General features: G+C 51.3%; 1 protein-coding gene across 9 annotated transcripts in view; it reads left to right on the forward strand.

Annotated features, from left to right (window-relative positions):
• LOC122379542 (catenin alpha-like) overlaps positions 1 to 18845 on the forward strand; it is a 69704-nt gene extending 50859 nt beyond the window's left edge. For 4 of the 9 annotated variants that reach the window (XM_043361822.1, XM_043361824.1, XM_043361819.1 and 1 more), the window contains 17 exons: positions 2006 to 2118; positions 2967 to 3156; positions 3419 to 3585; positions 3933 to 4142; positions 4477 to 4677; positions 5031 to 5234; positions 5584 to 5784; positions 6384 to 6509; positions 6848 to 6940; positions 7356 to 7620; positions 7939 to 8090; positions 8458 to 8527; positions 8827 to 8897; positions 15166 to 15347; positions 16273 to 16465; positions 16754 to 16915; positions 17485 to 18845. In XM_043361822.1, the coding sequence (XP_043217757.1) occupies positions 2014 to 2118; positions 2967 to 3156; positions 3419 to 3585; positions 3933 to 4142; positions 4477 to 4677; positions 5031 to 5234; positions 5584 to 5784; positions 6384 to 6509; positions 6848 to 6940; positions 7356 to 7620; positions 7939 to 8090; positions 8458 to 8527; positions 8827 to 8897; positions 15166 to 15347; positions 16273 to 16465; positions 16754 to 16915; positions 17485 to 17649 (2757 nt within the window). In that variant the 5' untranslated portion in view covers positions 2006 to 2013 and the 3' untranslated portion in view covers positions 17650 to 18845. Of the gene's footprint in view, positions 1 to 1998; positions 2119 to 2281; positions 2414 to 2966; positions 3157 to 3418; positions 3586 to 3932; positions 4143 to 4476; positions 4678 to 5030; positions 5235 to 5583; positions 5785 to 6383; positions 6510 to 6847; positions 6941 to 7355; positions 7621 to 7938; positions 8091 to 8457; positions 8528 to 8826; positions 8898 to 15165; positions 15348 to 16272; positions 16466 to 16753; positions 16916 to 17484 lie in introns of those variants that run through there. The other 5 variants (XM_043361821.1, XM_043361817.1, XM_043361820.1 and 2 more) reach the window with 4 other exon arrangements.
• The last annotated feature ends 225 nt before the right edge of the window (positions 18846 to 19070 follow it).

Below are 19070 nucleotides of genomic sequence, written 5' to 3' on the forward strand. Positions count from 1 at the left end.
TATTTTTTTAGGGACAAATTTTTCATGTTCTTACATTATTTGAGATCCTGAATCAAAAATGATACATGTCTTGCAAATACAAGAAAAACAAACTTGACCTAACCCTACCTCAACCTACAACCTAGGGGTAAATGTCAAGTTTAAGTCCTAGGAAGATTTCATTGATAAATTTTTCATATTTTTACATTATTTGACATCCTGAATCCAAAAATGATACTCATATGTCTCGCAAATAAAAGAAAAAAACATAATCAAACCTGACCTAACCTTACCTACATACCTACCCGACTGGAAAAAATGCCTCCACTACGCTGAAGTTCTCGGCGGAGGTGATGCGCCGAAATTTCGGCGCAAGGGTTTATGCGCCGAAATTATTTTACCAAGCCATGCTTCATGCGCCGAAAATTTTCAAGGCTTACTGATGGCTGCAGGCTGTAGCCACGCACTTTTCGTCGAGGGGGGGGGGGGCTGGCGCCTGGCGTGTGTGTGTGGCTGTCTTCCATTGACTACTGTCTACAGACGGTTGTTGGCACGGTCGACGGGATCGGGCAGACAATAGACATCAGCAGGCCATGCGGGACCGAGCACCAGCGTTCGCTATCACAAAATCTCCTGACTCACAAACTCACTGGCATGTTCCATAACGTAACCTTTATTTTGTTGCCCGGCTCTGATCAGCAGTATGTGCCCAGCCGGTGACTGACGCCTGACGGGGCCTTCAACAGGCGTGGTGCAAGCACGGCCGATGGGATCGGGCAGATACCAGGCCACGCGGGACCGATTGCCAGCGTTCGCTCGCAAACCACACGCCGGAAATACAGGAATCACAACGGTCAATACGCAAACGATAGCATACGTTATCTGAACTAGGGGATCCGACAATCCATAACCTCACTCTCGATCGGTGAACTGTTCCCGCCGTGGGAGAGTCGCAATCAGGTTCACTGAACATGACTTAAATACCCTGAGACGAACACGAGACAAGATAAGTGATATTTAAGATGTTTAACTCCCGAAGACATTTAACCCTCGCCGGCCGAGGGGGATTGGTGCCACCCCCTGACGGGTTTTTCGCGACTGCTCCGGAGCCGTTTGCGATAGAGGGATAGAGAAAACCGTCGATTTACGCCGAAGTACGCCGAAAATTTCGGCGCAAGCCGTCGATTTGCGCCGAAGTACGCCGAAAAATTTCGGCGCAAACGCCCAACTACGCTCGAGTTCTCGACGAAAGCGTGCATTTTTTCCAGTCGGGCATACCTATAACCTACCAACCTACAACCTACAAACCTACCCTAACCTAACCTAACCTACAAACCTACCTACCTACAACCTAAAACCTACAAACCTACAACCTAACCTAACCTAAAACCTTTGCTGTTTCATATTCGTATCAACAGCGCCACAATTGTAGTTAGGACCTAAACTTGACATATACCCAACCTAGGTACCAACCTACAACCCAACAACCTACAGCCTAAAACCTACAAACCTGCAACCTAATACAACCTAAAAACCTACAACCTTTAATGAAAACTTCTGCTGTTGTATATTCTTATAAACAGCGCAACCATTGTAGTTTGGACCTTATCTTGACAAATACCACCAAGGGCTTGCTGAACATCATTATGTAGTTAGCTGTGCAACAACATTTCCTGTACAGTTGAACACAGGCAGGATTAGGAATGTGAATTGGAATTGTCCAGTTGAACAGTGAACATGACACACTTACGTATTTTTCTTTTCCCGTGACATGTTAAAATGTCCATTGGTTGGGTGGCACCCAAGAGTTTTGCAATACAAATTTAAGCCATTATGAAAAACTGAAAATTCACAATAATGGATGTAGCCCAATTTTCAACATTGTTGGATGTTGCTGATTTATCTTGCATTATTAACACCAGTTCATTTTCATCATTTGTGCATTTTGTAGCTTATACATGAAGTGTGAGACATTTGCCCTGTATTCTCATGCCAAGGTGATTGTGACCACAAGAGCTGTTTTCAGGAATTGCCATGGTGTCCGAACAGCTGGGCACACTGGGCATGAAGTGGGACCCCAAGAATCTGGAGATACGCACCATGTCTGTGGAGCGCACTCTGGAGCCGCTCGTCCTGCAGGTCCATATTCTGTTGCAGTCTCAGCATCGTGCCACCCTCCCCCTGCAGCCTGCCTGCCTGCCTGCCCAGTACTAGAATGGCTTGGTTGATGGCATGGTATTCATTTGAGTGCTCCCCATCTGGCCCATGTCACCCAGCACCCAGCTGAATTATACTGATCTGTTTTTCAGTGTGAACTGTGCATGCCAGGATGACTGAGGTTAACAGTGGTAAAATTGAGTTTGTATGGAACCCAGAGGACCTGGAGATCAAAACCCGCTCCGTTGAGATGACATTGGAGCCATTGGTCTTGCAGGTAACATGACGTGCAGTTACCAGACAAAGCTTGTGGTCAATGGTTAATGCATTCTGATGTTTTTTTTTTTTTTAATTCAGCCTCATCATCTTGGCAACATTAGTGTTTTTGCTAAGGGCATATATAGAAGGATGCACGTGTTGAATTAACAAAATAATTATTATTGCATCATTTTTTTTCAGCATGTTATCACCCTGATAAGTTGTAGCTGGTGCTTAATATTGGTGCTTTTTATGCTCTATTACTGGCGCAAGGTATTCAGATTGATGTTTTGCATGTCAGATGCACTGTCAATGCACACATTTCCCATTTGATATGCCTACTTGGTATAGTTGAGCATTTTATTTGTTGAGGTGTGTAGCTGAAAAATTTACATGAGTTTTTATTGAATGTCATATTTTACCACCAATGGTTTTCACATTCATTCCATAAGACTCTGAAGCCAGTGAACTAAAGCTGATGGATGTTGTTTTATTCCCTGGCTCAGTGCATCTGCATAGCACAGCTCGCGTGCACTGTGTGTGTTCGTCCGCTGACAGTCTGTCTCTGCTAGGTGACCACTCTGGTGCACACCAAGGGCCCCACCAACAAAAAGAAGGGCCGCAGTAAGCGGGCGCACGTGCTGGTGGCCGCCGTGGAGAAGGCCACGGCCAACTTCCTGGAGCGGGGCGAGCAGATCGCCATGGAGAACCCGGACATCCGCCAGGAGATGCTGGTCGCAGTCGACGAGGTCAAAAAGACCGGTCAGTACGGGGCCGGACGAAATGACGGCACGGGATCAACACTTGACGTGACATTTACATGAAGCGGTATGGTGTGCAGCTAGGCCTCGCCCAACCCTCTTACCTCATTTTTCAGCCATGCAAGGATAGTTTGATGGTGGCATTTGTACCTAACCATGAGCGATTTTAGTTACCCTATTAGACGCATTCCCGGGCATTTGTAATGCATTTCAGCTACCAAATGCCTTTGCCACCGCCTCACAATGTCCCACTGTCTGCGCAGGCGAGGCTATGAGCACGGCGTCCCGGGCGTTTGCCGAGGAGCCGTGCAGCTCAGCGAAGCGGGGGAACATGGTGCGCGCGGCGCGTGACCTTTTGCTCACGGTCACTCGTCTGCTGATCCTGGCAGACATGGTGGACGTCCACCAGCTGCTCAAGTCGCTCAAAACGGTGAGCTGACCGTCGGGGAGGAACGAGACGTGGAGTGCCGGTGGGATTTATCGGTGGCGGTACACTGCTAAGTTATGCCTGATTGCTAAATGTATTCTTGTATTCCATGGATAATTTTGATTTTGATTAAACTGGAAGTTATTTGATTTACCATAATAATTGTGTGTGATCAGTGATGACAGTTGCAGATGCACCAAATAATTGATTTATTAAACCTAGATGATATTTGTTTTTGCTCTACATACTCGTGATTCGCGCCCAATGGTCCTTTTCGTACCACAGCACTTCCCCTGACGGACCCACCGGACTTTCCTCCACCTGACGGAGCATTCGACCCTTCTCCGCAGGTGGAGAGCGACCTGGACCGTCTGAAGAAGGCCTCCAGTCAGGCGGAGCTGATGGACAATTTCCAGGCGTTCGGCCGCAACACGGACGAACTGATGAAGCAGGCGGCGCGCCGGCAGATGGAACTCAAAGACCCGCAGCTGCGCGATAACCTGGCTGCCGCTCGCGCCGTCCTCAAGAAGAACAGCATGATGCTGCTCACCGCCTCCAAGGTGGGACTCTGGCGTTGTAGAGGACAGCGTCTTCTTGCAGGTCAATCGCTCACATTGTGGGATTGCAGTGACGTTGACGTGACGTGTTACAATGTTAACCGATTGCATGCTTACTGTGATGAGTGATCTCAGTGTCACTGGGTTGATGTAACTCGCTCTATTTTCCAGGCTGTCAGATCAGTTCACTAATCTTGTCTCTCCAACCGTCTTATCAGTTTCATCCCTTTTCCGATAATTCCTTTTTGTGTCTGTCCACTTTATCCGTCCATCCCTCCCACGCTCCTATTCGTCTGTGGATCTCACGACTCACCCTTCCGTCTTTCTGACCGGACAGGCATACGTGCGCCACCCGGAGCTGGCGGCCGCCAAGGCGAACCGCGACTTCGTGCTGCGCCAGGTGTGCCAGGCGGTGGACACCATCAGTGACATCGCCAACGGCCGCGCTCCGGGCGCCGGCGGCAGCGGCGGCGCCGGCACCGGCACCGACCTGTCCGAGGCGCCCGGCGTGCTGGCCGCCGCCCTCGACGAGTTCGATGTACGTATGATACATCCGGGGAGGGGAGAGTTAGGCCACGGAGAGAATATTAGAAAGGGGAAAGGCATGGTGACTTGTTAGGAATTTCCTCAGTGTAGGGGGGTTGAGAGTAAGTATATGGCTTCAGTTTTGGTCTGCTCTTATATATTAATATGAGTTTTTTTTTGGGGGGGGGGATATTTTAATCAAGGGCTTCTATAAATCTCCCTATATTTTGATAGCCAGTCCAGCTGGTCTCCAGAGTCATGCTCTTGTACCTGTAAGCATTGACCCATGTGTAGATCTGACTATCACTCGCTGGCGGAATGGTAGTGTAATCGTGACCTCTTCGCCCCCTCTCGTCACTCGTGCAGGAGCGGATCATGATGGACCCGCTGACGTATAACGAGGTCCACACGCGGCCGGCGCTGGAGGAGAAGCTGGAGCTCATCATTTCGGCCGGAGCGCTAGTGGCTGACTCGTTCTGCACGCGCGACGACCGCCGTGAGAAGATCGTCTCCGAGTGTAACGCCGTGAGGCAGGCGCTGCAGGATCTGCTCTCCGAGTACATGTCCAACGTGAGTAGCGTTGACGAATGAGCTGTTGTGAATAATTGTGATACGGGTTGACATATTGCAAGAGTGTGGGGCAGTGTGACATCTTGTCCAGTGCGTAATACTGTAATATGCTTCGTACTCTACTGCTTAGTTCCAGGATTAGGTGAGGGTGAGGTCATGCATTATATTTGAATATGGTGCTAAGAATCACTATATTATGCCCTTTTACTGACTGTTGCACCGAATCTTGCTGTAATCCGATGCCTATTACTCATTATCATTATTATCATGACAGTGCCTGTATTCTAACGTACTTATGCATAAAATATCGTTCTGATGGTCCCACCTGACACACTACTTTACCGCTCAGATGGGCCGCAAGGAGCCGAGTGAGGAGCTGGACCGTGCGCTGGAGCACATCAGCCGCAAGACGCGCGACCTGCGCCGCCACCTGCGCAAGGCCGTGGTGGACCACGTGTCGGACAGCTTCCTGGAGACCAACGTGCCCCTGCTGGTGCTCATGGAGGCTGCGCGCGCCGGCAACGAGCGCGAGGTCGACGAGTACGCCAAGGTCGGTAGATGGGGAGAAAACCGTCAGTCATTTGATGGGGGAGGAGGGACGTCTGGTGAATCATAGTGGAAAGCTAGGTAGTGTTTGATTGCTGATCAGATGTTTGGTGTGAAATGTCTCGCTTATACTGGCAGTTAAATTATTTGTATTATTTGGTAGCGCGTTATTTTAACGTTAAGCTTTTCTTCTTTGTTTGTTTGTTTATTAGAGTTTACGGGCGCGTCGACTGCGGTGGTCATTTTGCGCCCCGTTGAACTTTTCTAGCCGGTATTACTTGCTTACTCCGGCGGAGCCTAGATTCATGCATCAGTGTAGTATGTTTGACTGTTGGATCGAAGGTTATGCAATGCCTTCATCGCAAAAGCCTACTGGGACTAAAGGCGCCTTTGACACATTCACTAACATTGCGGTGAATAGCTGACCCTTCACCTGGCCTGGGCGACACTCAGCGGTATTCACTGTTCGGGCCGTTCACCGGCTCCTTTGTCGGACCGTGCAGCGTTCGTTCACGTGGACAGGACGTGCCGTGTGTGCGGCCGCCGCGGGTGTTGACGCGTCACCTCTGACGGGCTGACTGACGTGTGGTACGTGCCCCGCAGGTGTTCCAGGAGCATGCCACCAAACTGACCGAGGTCGCCAAGCTGGCCTGCAACATGTCCAACAACGCCGACGGCGTCAAGATGGTGCTGTGCGCCACCTCGCAGATCGAGAACCTGTGTCCCCAGGTGCGGCTCGCGGCCAGGAGGAATCTAGTCTAATGGCAAATATGTTTGATGAGTAGGATATCAATGGTGTGTAGGACTTATTTTTAACTGTTACTGATTACCAAACTCTAAGGTATTGCCCTTGTACCCAAACCAGATATTACTCGTAGTGAATCATATTTGTGTAATTATTTTTATTGATACTAAGTCATTATTTTTTGCTAATTGATTTATTCAAAGAACATGAATAACGTTCCGATCAGCGTCCATTACATGAACTTTAATCTGGACAAGCTTTTGGCCCAGGGCGTTATACCATAGTTACCCCCACTCACCCGTTCCCTGGCTTACCGTTACAGGTGATTAACGCCGCCAAAGTGCTGGCCAGTAAGCCAAAGTCGAAGCCGGCTCAGGAGAATATGGAGATGTTCAGGGCCGCCTGGGAGAATCAGGTCAGTGGTGGCGGATGGGAAAAGTGTTGGTCTCGTATAGTTATAAATGATGCTGGTAGAGATTCGCGTGATATATTTGTGAACTGATGCTTGCTCTGGCCTCTTTCCATATCTTTTACTTCGTGATTCAACTTATCCATCTGATGTGTCATGTATACAAGCCCCAGTTATCTGTAACGATACAAGTTGCAACGATATATCCTGAGTTCCTTCTGACCAAATGACGCACTTGTTTCAATTACCAAAAGCAGTCGCTCCTTATACACTTTATGGCGATCGATGTAATTTATTGCTGAATGTTTGACCGATGCCTCAAAGTTTGTGGCACGTGGTGTCAGAATGTTTCTACCTACGCTGATGACGCCCGTGCCGCCGTCTGTCTCTGACGGGGGTCGCTCCGCTCCTCCACCGGCAGGTGCGTCTTCTGACGGACGCCGTGGACGACATCACCACCATCGACGACTTCCTGGCCGTCAGCGAGGGACACATCCTGGAGGACGTCAACAAGTGCGTGCTGGCGCTGCAGGAGAGCGATGCCGACACGCTGGACCGCACGGCCGGCGCCATCCGAGGCCGCGCCGCGCGCGTCTGCAACGTGGTCGGCGCTGAGATGGACAACTACGAGCCGTGCATGTACACCGAACGGGTGCTCGAGGCCGTCAAGGTGCTCCGAGAACAGGGTACGCAGGCTGAACGTGACCGGGATGCTTTTCCATGTTTGGCTTGTTTTCGCGTTCTTTTAGTCGTCTTCGTTGCCCTAAAATTAAAATGACAAACATCTGACACATAAAGCTACTTAGTGCGTACGTAATATTTTAGCATTTTATTCTGAACAGTTTACCAACCTTTTCCTACTCCTTTTTTATGCAAATGCCGAAATTTGCTGAGCAACAGCCACTCGTGTTGAGTTCTAGTGTTCCGCATAGGGTACTGCACGCGCACTACTTCCACAACCGCTCTATCCCCGGTTTAAACCGTGACTGTGCCCTCTTTGACAGTGATGCCCAACTTCGCCGAGCGCGTGGAGGTGGCAGTGGACGCTTTGAACGCCAACCCGCAGAAGGAGGTGGACGAGAACGAGTTTATCGACGGCTCGCGGCTAGTGTACGACGGCGTCCGGGAGATCCGCCGCGCCGTGCTCATGAACAGGGTCAGTCGCCGCCCGGGGCTGCTCTCTGCTGCCAGTCGCACTATGGTTCCAGCGAATCTTGACGAATACTGGGCACTCGTCAGGAATGGTCGATAGAGGATTTTGAATTTGTGCCGGTGATAGACTGTAGTGTTACTTATGATCTTTTCCGTGAATATTGTATGCCTTTAGCATTGATTTTGAAGCATACATGTAATGCGTGTAACTTACCTTAACTACCGGCGCGTTTGTTTGGCCGTGGGCATTCTCATTCCGTCTGCGTCGGACTCGGATCAGTGTGTTGGGCGCACGGACCGCTCATTTCTCCAGTTGCCGTACTGAGACTGACAGACTGAAGAGAGACTGACAATCTCTGTTCCTCTGACAGACGGATGATGAGCTGGATCCCGAGGAGGTGGAGCTCGACGAGTACTACACCATGGAGACCAGGAGCAAGTGTAAGTACAGTGCGGGCGACGGACGCCGAGGTACACCCAGCTGGGATATGTGCTGGGCTGGGTGCCCAGACGGGAGCTCAAGAACTACACGTTCTGTTAAATTGCTGCACGAGGTGACGCTCTCGCCCTTAGGCTGTTTGAACTCCCTTCAAGTATTCAATAGAAAAATTGCGGTGTCAGACTTTTATCTAGATTCTGACGTCTTTTAGCGGTCGTGCGTTGTCTATATCATAATGATGTGTATCGTATTGTCATTCCTTTTGTACGATTCTGACTGTCCTGTGATGCCTCTTTGACAGCGAGCGCGCACACTACCGACCACATTGTGGAGGATGAATACCCGGACATCAGCGGCATCTGCACGGCTCGGGTCAGTCGGCGGGGAGGGGGGAGGGAGGGGCGGGGGTTACGGGTGCTGCAGGGGTCATACTACCCTGGTGGAGGACGAATACCCGGACATCAGCGGCATCAGCACCGCCCGGGTCAGTCAATTGGCGTGTCATGGGGAGGGGAGTTAGGGGTGCAGCTGAGGGGGTAATAACTACTAACAACCCAAGGGAATGCGGCCGGGATGTTGGCAGTTCTTCTGTTTGAAAAGAATGTTTGAACGTTTTGGTACACGAGGACAACGAAATCCTTACAATACCTGGAGGGGAGTCGTATTTGTTTGACATGTTTTACTGCACTGTTCAAAGACAATTAAGTATTTTATGGACTTATCTTGCGATCGGAGAACCGAACCGTGTACAGGGTGTCCCATAAGTTCGTTCTCACCTAAATTTTACGTTTTTAGACTCTCTTGCTTAAAGGCACGCTGAAATTGGTTCTTAACTGAGCTTACGTGGTTGCCATGGCTGGTAGAAATATGCTCCACAGTAGCTAATTTCTGTAGACAAAATAGTTTTTGCTAGAGAGCCCGCTTCCTACAGAGACGGCTAGCGCCGCAACATAGAGGTCTCCCATACGGGTACGTCTCATTATTTAGTCAACACGTGACCATTCGCGACGATTGAGGGTGATTGAGGCCTACTAGTCTGTAGCCAATGCCCATCGCTAACTGGACGCACAGTCAGAAAGTGATGCCGATGATTTGTCGGGAGTCAATCACTGCAAGTTTATCCTCTTTCCAGTCAGCCCTCAGGAGTGAGCCAAGTGGCCAAAACTGTGTGGCGCCAAATTGGCCATCAAAATGGTCAAAGGGTTAGAAAGTTGGTAAGCAGACTTTTCAGGATGGATTACCAGCTGTCTAAGAGTGTTCTTTCGGGGTACTTGCCGCCAACTTGGATCTGCGTGCCCTGGGTGAGGCGATCGCTGGTGCCCTGCATTGGCGGGTCGGCGATTCAGACAGTGAGCCAGAGCAGCAGAACACGCATACCGTGTCTGAGCGTAGGACAGCGCAGCCCGCGAACCACAGTCAAGCAGCAGTGCCGACTGCGGCACCGACCAGCGACACGTCTGCCGCGGCTCCAGGCGGCCCGACACGGCGACAGAGCATGGTGACCGGCTCTGGTCCCCCATCGGCTCTGATTCAGGAGCCGCCTCGTCAAGAATCTCGGAAGGAGAAGTTCATCCTGGAGGGCTTCCGTGTGGATGTTGCTGACAGTGACGTGCGGAGTCTGGTCTGGACGGTTGTTCGCAATCTCCATGATTTCCAAAGGGTATCACGCCGCGGTCCTGCTGCCTCTGTAAGCAAGGCGTTCAAGATTGAGGTTGATGCTGAGGACACCGATCGTATATTGGACCCGTCCAGCTGGCCGACTGGCCTGGTTGTGCGCCTTTTACCTCACCCTGTGAACACTGGGCGCCGAGGACAGCGTTTTCGCCGTCCTGCGGCCTCATCTGGAAGATCACAGACGACCCGGAGTGCTGCAAAAAGAACTGAACATGGCAATGCTAACTGGCAGGCGACGGCCCCGCGCCGTTACAGTGATGTGGTCAGAGGCATTGAACACTGTGACACTGCCTGGACGGCGGCCGCCCAACGCCGGGACGAAGATGAGACCCGCCGGGAAGCAGTCACCTCACAGCGCTCCAGAGCCCCCAACAGAGACTGCACTCACGGCGTCGGTACATCTAGCGCGGTCGACGCTGTCGGCGGCGACGGAAGTAACGCCACACATGGTGACGGTGGCTGGGAAGAGGAAAGGCCGCGCCGTTATGGACCATTCGTGCCAGCTAGATACCATGGACACCAAGATGACAATGCATGGGTGTCAACCTATCAGCGCCGTGATGGAGACGGACACTGGGCAACAGCCGCCTCTCACCGCCCAGGCGCCCCTAGTCGAGGCAGCGAACAGGACGCCGGCGCTCCCTGGGTTCCAGCTGCCTCCCGTCACGTCAGAGGAGGCGCCACACACGGTGGCAACGGCTGGAGGGCGACTGCTTCGCAATGTGACGGATCCGGATACCGTGGGTGGCCCTATCAGCGCGCACGAGAGGCCACCTCCTGGGAATAGCGCCCAGATGGCTACTCCTGGGGGCCATCCCTGTCCTGCTGCCACCGCTGTGAAGCATGACAGAGCGGAGTGCCGTAATGCTGTGGACGCAAAAGTAACTCTGAACATGAGCCTCACTCTGGGCACTTATAACTGCGAAGGATTTCTCGCAGGAGCGCAGTATATCGCCAACTGTCTAATACCTGAATGTGATATCTTATTTTTATGCGAAACCTGGCTAGCCCGTGCCCAGGGTGCTTATCTGGAGCATGCACTCTCCTCTCTAAGCTCCGAAGAATTTCAGGTATTTCAAGAATTCGCCATGGAACTACCACCAGGGACTGGAGATGGCAGACCCCACGGTGGCGTGGCTTTTGTTTGCCGCCGTCAAGCGGGGCGCTCATTTCGCGCTGTAGAGTGTAATGACTCTCGTATCTGTGGAGTTACGATTGTGGAGCTGAGTCGTCCTCTTATAACGATAATTGGCTGCTACATGCCGTACTGGAATTCATCTGCCGTAAATTTTGAAGAGTACACAATCCTGACGGGGAAGCTTGATGCATTACTCTCTTCGCTAAGACCCTCAGCTCCAGTGGTGCTTGTAGGCGATTTTAACTGTGCTCTGCCACCACTGTCACCAGAACTGCGCCCACCGGGCTGGCACCGTCTTCGGGGTTTCTCTCCGCTGAGTCTTCTAATGCAAGACTTATTGGACGACCACGGACTGACAGTCGCCGAGTTCCGGTTCTCGCAACCTGTGGCGTACACCTATGCTCGAGCTGACGGCCAATCGCACATCGATCACATCGCTGTACCGTAATGTCTGGTACCTCAAGTTTATGATTGTCGCATCGTAGCCCCCTGTGTGGACAACCTGAGCCCACATCTTCCGGTCCTTTGCAGCGTGGTGCTGCCGTCTGCCTCAGCTGGCACCAGTGTCGATGTCTCCAGCCCTCCACTGAATATGGGTTCCATCCATTCAGAAGTACTAGATTGGAGTTGTCCAGAAAAACTGCAGATATATTTGTCTTCTCTGGACGAGCTTATTGGTGCTTGTCAGCTCACCAACGGTGCCACCCCGGATGAGATTGACGAAGCAATTACACGATGCATACATACCGCTGCGCGAATCGCCGGATGCTCCAAGTCGCGACGTCCCCCGAAGCCCTGATGGTCGCCTGATGTGGCAGTGGCGCGGGATCGCACTCGTTTCTGGCATCAGATATGGGTAAACTGTGGCCGTCCTACCGTCTCAGCAGTGGCACAGTGCTATCAGGCTGCAAGATCTGCTTACCGTCACGCCCGCAGACGTGCAGCAGTGACGCGGATCGAGAGCGAGGCCCACACTCTCCGACTGCTCCGCCGTGACAAAAATCTGACAGCCTTCTGGCGACGTGTGCAACAGATACGGCGTAATGGACTCAAGTCGGCCTCTGATCTATCCGCCGCCGACTTCCGCACCCACTTCCAGACTGTGCACCAAGATAGTCACAGGCAACTGACTCTGGACCAGCTCCAAATTGCTGAACATGTAGATTCTCGACTAAGGAGAATCCGTAACGATGCATCCGAAAGAACGGTTTCAGCTGGACAAGTAGCAGGCCTCATTCACCGGTTACAGCGTGGGAAGGCACCTGGTATAGACGGCATCACGGCGGAGCACCTTCTCTATGGTCAGTCGCCTTGTCTCCTGTCAGCTCTGGCGCACCTTCTCTCTGTCTGCCTGTCCACGTGTAGCGTGCCAGCTACCTTCGCTGACAGCGTTATTGTACCCGTGTTGAAGAAATCTCAATCGGACCCTAACTGCTTGGACAACTATCGACCGATTTCAATCACAACCTGCGCATCTAAGCTGCTCGAGCTGCTAGTGCTAGACGAACTGAACGCCTCATTTGAACCTCATCATCTGCAGTTTGGTTTTATCTCCAATCGGGGCACCATGCAAGCGTCTCTGTTGGCTGGAGAGACCATACAGCAGAATCGAGCCAGGGGTCTTCCTGTTTTTGTCGCAAACCTTGACGCGAGGAAATGCTTTGACCGAATATGGCATGACGGTCTGTTCTTCCGTCTGGAAGATTATCTTAGCGACTACTGCTGGTGCCTCATGGTCACCTGGTACCGCCACCTCTCTGCAAGGGTGACTTTTGGTGGCGCCACATCTGAAACGTTCCTGGTCTGCAGGGGCACCAGACAAGGGGCCATCTTATCGCCAACCCTTGCAAACATCTTCCTCTTACCTCTTATTGAGGTCCTAGATCGCAGCGGTCGTGGAGCATATCTACACAGCCAGCACGTACCCGCTATCTGCTACGCTGACGATATTCTCCTTATATCTGCGAACGCGCGTGACCTCGGTGCAATGCTACAGATGGTGGGAGAATTCGCGGCTACTTGGCGCCTCGACTTCGTTCACCCTGAACCGGGAAAAACCAAGAGCCATTGTATTATATTTGGACAGGAACTATTCACGAGCACACCGAGGTGGACATTGTCAGGACAGCAGCTGCAGATCCGGCAGACGACCGAGCACCTCGGTACGGTGCTTGATGACAACCTCAGCACAGACAGCCACGTGGCTCAGCGCATCAGGCGTGCTTGTGCATCATTCTATGGCCTCACACCCCTGGGCAATTTCACCAACCGCCTGACTGCTGCTGACAAAATCTTCCTCTGGAAGACAGTAGTGCTGCCGGCACTAATCTTCGGCTGTGAGACGGCTCCCCTCAGTTCCGCCGACATTGAGCGTCTAGACTCGCGACAGGCTTCGCTGATCAAGGCAGCGCTGGGTCTGCCGCGTTCTGCGCACCATACGGCTCTTTTGATTGCTGCTGGGGTGCCTCGCATCGGTGAGGTGCTGCGAGGTGATGCCCTCCGCGCATTCCGTAATGCTTTCCGCGCTGACCACCGTCTTCGCCAAGCCTACGTCACTGGACTGGCCAGACTTGCTACGTACCCCGAGCAGTTAGATGGGTCGTTTATTGGCCACGTATATAATCTGTGTGGTGGGAACTTCGGCGCTATCATGCACATCGCTGCTGGGTACGTCGATCACGACATAGTCCGGGCACCACTCCAAGAAAGTGGTCTTATAGACAGTTTGAAGATGGTTTTGGCAAGCAACTGTCAGGCCTCGCGGCGCCTGTTAAGACTACTAACCTCCTGAGTGCTGATTAACTGTGTGTGTGGGTGGGTGGGGGGGGGGGGTATGTATCTTTTTGTCGCATGACGATGCTGAATAAACAATAATAATAATAATAATAATAACTCAATGTGACTTAAGCTTTGCTTACCGGAGGGCACAAAACAGTTAAAAACGTCTTAAAATGGCCAAACATGAGTTTTATTATGCCTGAGGCTAAACAAAACTAGATGGCTGATGACATCAACCAGGTCATCTGGACTAACTAGTCCATGTTCGAGATGAAACACCCGTCCAAACCCGAAAACAACCCCATAAGGGCGAAAGAGGAGGCCTCCGTTTCGTCCCGTTATGTTCCTATGCAAAAGGCCAGGGTCACTGTGTTGTGGGGTTGTAGGCGTTCTGGAGTTGACCAAGTTGCAAGTGGCAACCCAGAAACAGTTTTGGGAAACAGAATGCTTTTCCAAGAACATCTAGGAGGAGTTTCAGCCCTCAAGCTGAACTCGAACCGCGAGTATGAACACATTTATAGAGGAGAAAATGGCATCCGGGAGGTCGTAGGCCCATCTTCAGGCAAGACAGTGCATCAGTGCACAGGTCAAGCAAAGCTTAAAAGCGGTGCAAGGAGACTGTGACAGGCGTTTGTGGCAAGATCACATGCCAGGCACCTCATCGGATCAAGATTTCATAAAAATTTGTTGGTTATGCTGAAATTGAGGCTCGTCGAAGCGTAGCACTGTTCCAGCCTCGAGGAGCTCACGGCGCATGTCAAGTCAGTCTGGGTTAACTTTAAGCCTGCTATGCAGCCAAACATGCCGGTTGGCATGCCGCAGCATGTATTCATGTGTTTGCCTATTAAATGAGGAGCACATTGAGGGGTCATAAATATATCAAAACGCAATGTACTCTGTTTCACATGCAAACATAATGTGAGAACGAACTTATGGGACACCCTGTAGGTGGCGCCGATGGCATGCCACCTTACTGCCTATCTATCTGGTGTTAATAGCGAAGTGCCATCGCGCTAACGCGTGTACGTCTGTTCTCCCGTATCATTACAGGAGGCCATGAGGAAGCTGAACGAAGAGGACAAGGAGAAGATTGCCGAACAGGTCGAGTACTTCCGCACGGAGAAGCTCAAGTTCGACGCTGAAGTGGCCAAGTGGGACGACACTGGCAACGACATCATCGTCATCGCCAAGCACATGTGTATGATCATGATGGAGATGACTGACTTCACCAGGTGTGTGAGCGAACCGTTCGGCCTCCTCGGTGGATGGTGCTTTTTTCCGTTCCGTTCCGTTTATTGAATATGATTTGGGATCACACATGGAACAATTTATTACGGAGCGAGCGAAGCGAGCGTAGTCTTTCCTTAGATTAACGGAAATTTCTGAGTGTGAGCGGCCGGCCGGCCGGCCGTGGTCACGCTTTTGCGAGGCTTATATCTCAGCAACCACTTGACCGATTTACACGCGGTAATTTTTGTAGGGTAGCTTCATTCCTTCTACCAAGTATTGGACTATTCCCGATGCATGTGGGTGACCCCTTATGCACGTCGTGCGCACGTGCAGGGGTCGTTTCCAGATCTCGGGAACGGCTCGACCGATTGTGCTCAAATTTGGTACACAGTTAGGAACCGGTTAGTAGGGTGCCGTGCACAAGTCAGTTGGGACCCATTTTGCACGTGCGCACGTGCAGGGTGCCGCTTCCAGATCTCGAGAACGGCTGGGCCGATTGTGCCCAAATTTGGCACATCGCTAGAGACCAGTTAGTAGGGTGCCGTGCACAAGTCAGTTGGAGGTACCCCCTCGCAATTTCGCACGTGCAAGGCCCACCCTCTCGCTCGCTCCGTTAGTCGCCCCAAAAGGCGTTATACTGGTAATTTATGGCACTGTCGAACGGGATTGGTCAGATAATGAAATGGGTGGAGGGATATTTCTCTTGGGCATTCTGTGTCCCAACCGTTCGTGGTGGCGTCTGGAACGAGCGAATAAGTTATTGGATGGGGTTGGCAGCGAACCATTCACATTTTTCAAATGGCGTAGTATGTCATCTCAGGTAGTTTGAGAATTGATTTGTATTCTCTATCCGTGTGGTGGACAAAGATTAGACCTGTTTCTGGCTGAATCATGTTCTGTGTGTGACGAGGCTGTTGTAACCGACAGGGGCCGCGGCCCGCTGAAGACTACCATGGACGTCATTAATGCTGCCAAGAAGATCTCCGAGGCGGGCACCCACCTGGACAAGATGACGCGTCAGATCGCCGACCAGTGCCCCGAGTCGAGCACCAAGAAGGACCTGATCGCCTACCTGCAGCGGATCGCGCTCTACACCCACCAGCTCAACATCACATCCAAGGTATATAGGGGAGGGAGGCTAGTAATGGTCCTAACCACCCTTTCGCCCAACATAGGCTTGAAGATGGGCTGGTAACTCGACCCCACATACCATCCCGTGTGACCTGCACAGGCTTGGCGGCTGACAGTGTATAGCTTACTATTTGACTACGATAGCAGCTGCGGATGGATGTAGTACCTCCTTGATATCTCCTTTCTACTCCTCGTCATGTGATTCGATAGCCAAGACTGTTCGACAGTCGGCTATCCAATACAAACTGTTCATGCTCACACCCCCGTCCCCCCTCAGGTGAAGGCCGACGTTCAGAACATCAGTGGCGAGCTGATCGTCTCGGGTCTGGACAGCGCCACCTCGCTGATCCAGGCCGCCAAGAACCTGATGAACACGGTGGTGGTGACGGTCAAGGCGTCCTACGTGGCCTCCACCAAGTACCGCAGCACCCGCGTCTCTGTGAGTAGGGCCAGCGGCGCGCGCACGGCTCCGGCCGGCGCTGGGCGCGCTCAGTGGGGTGTTTGAATGATTCGAGAGTTAAGACAATGAGGTTGGGATTACTATGTGCAATAAACAATTGTTTCGTTCCTTGCGATGTTTCCCTTACTATGTCCTTACCTTCCAGCCAGATCTCATCACATCCTTCGGAATACTTCGCCCATCAGTTACATAGTGTTTTTAGCATAATAGTTAGTTTGTGGATCTGGCTGTCTGATGTCACAACATTGTGTTACATTTTCCCCAATGTCACATATTTCTTCTGAACTTCGACCTTTTCCGCCTTTTGTTTTCTGTCACAAGTGTAAGTTGATCCAATGGTGTTGACAATCACTGGTTGTTAGTTGTTACTGTATCCATCTTGACAAGTCATCTCACCAGTGTGAGCACCACTACCTTCCTCACCACGGGCCTCTCCTATCTTCGTGGATCTCTGCCTGCCGTCCTTCTGTCTCCAGTGTCCTGTCCGGCACCTTCACCACTCTATGGGACTGTGGACGGGCCTGACCTGTGGTCTGTGTGCTCTTCAGTCTCCGATCGTGGTCTGGAAGATGAAGGCGCCAGAGAAGAAGCCTCTGGTGCGCCGCGAGAAGCCGGAGGAGGTGCGAGCCAAGGTGCGCAAGGGCTCGCAGAAGAAGCACCTGACGCCCATCAAGGCGCTGGCCGAGTTCCAGAGTCCGGCAGACAGTGTGTAGGGCGCGTGACGTCCGCCCCGCCCGGTCCGCGGAGTGCCCTAGCCTCCTAGCAGGGCTGCACATTGTCACACCGGTGACTCGCCTCGGGGACCGCTTTCGTACAGTCGCAGTATAACAAAGCGGACTTTACCTGGGGATATGACATATATATGAAGCTTCCAAAGAATGCGGGCCGAGATCCAGTCTACTCCTTTGTGATCATGTGTTTCTGTATCCATGCAAAAGCCATGATGGACACCTTTTCTGCGTTTGGGATAGTAGTTTACTGAAATCCTGCGGTGGCTTTTTGATCCGGCCTTGTCCACCTGATAAGCTGTTAAAAACCTGTGAACGATACTGTCTGTGCTCTGCCCCGTTCCTTCCCCGGGTTTGACCGATACCCTCCTACCCACAAAAAGGACTGGGTAGAGGGTATTGGTACGGATTCGGGCCGCTAGCCGGAGGAGGTTGGGTGGCTCGAGTTTCTGCTACCGTCGCGATTTGGATGGACTGTCCATCACGGCTTTTGATAATCAGTGAAATGTCCTGTGAGATCGCAGTTCCGACTTGAGGGAAAGTTATTTTGATACTGTGTCTATGTAATCGTAGTGCGCCCCATTTTTAAATATTTTATGCCTAGTACGAGATTCATCTTCTTGTGGTGTCTTCTTTTCTTTGTAAGTGTTGTCACCGAAGAGCTTCGTACGTTGTTGGAGTAAGCTGTTCTGTTGCACACCACGCACGATTCGTTTTGTATCACTCTGCTGAAACGCCAGTTTGTTCATTTCTGGATGATTTAGCAATCGTTTGTCACGCTGCCTGCCTAGTGATCTACATCTATAGAATTTTGAGCAGTTAACGTATAGCGACCGCTTTTCCAGATTTTACTCCCCAGTCACTGGCTTCGCTCTTGGGCACCGATTACTTTCTCGTGTAGTGCTTATGTACGTGTCATCCGTGATCTGTTTATTCCCTTATGTTGTCTTTTTGATGGACGATTTAGTGCTTGTATAGTGTGATTGAGCCTCAAATAATCGACCAAGCACCATTGATTGCAAGGACGAGCAGTATGTAGCCTGCAGATCACATATGCCTACACTTGTACCGGGCAGTTAACCGTAACTGACGGCAGAGTGTCCGTATCGATGATTGGGAGGCAGCTTTGGATGCATCATTGTAGCTTTTAAGATTTTTGAAATAAACTACTTTTGACTTCATTTGTGCATTGTTTCAAGCGTTTAACATTTGGAAGATGAGTTTGAGACACTGCCATTTGACATGTCATTGTCATTGGTGGTTTCACGCAGAACAAGTTTTTGCCTCTTTGTATTTCCTCTTTGTATTTCACCCATTTCCGCCGTCACCGTTCTCATCGCTTGTCCAATAATTACGGAAAAAGAGAATATATGACTTAAACGTTCAATATTGAGTAGTCTACTAAA

This window comes from Amphibalanus amphitrite, unplaced genomic scaffold (genome assembly GCF_019059575.1).
Source record: "Amphibalanus amphitrite isolate SeventyFive unplaced genomic scaffold, NRLGWU_Aamphi_draft 000080F_arrow, whole genome shotgun sequence".
NCBI classification, from domain to species: Eukaryota; Metazoa; Arthropoda; class Thecostraca; order Balanomorpha; family Balanidae; genus Amphibalanus; species Amphibalanus amphitrite.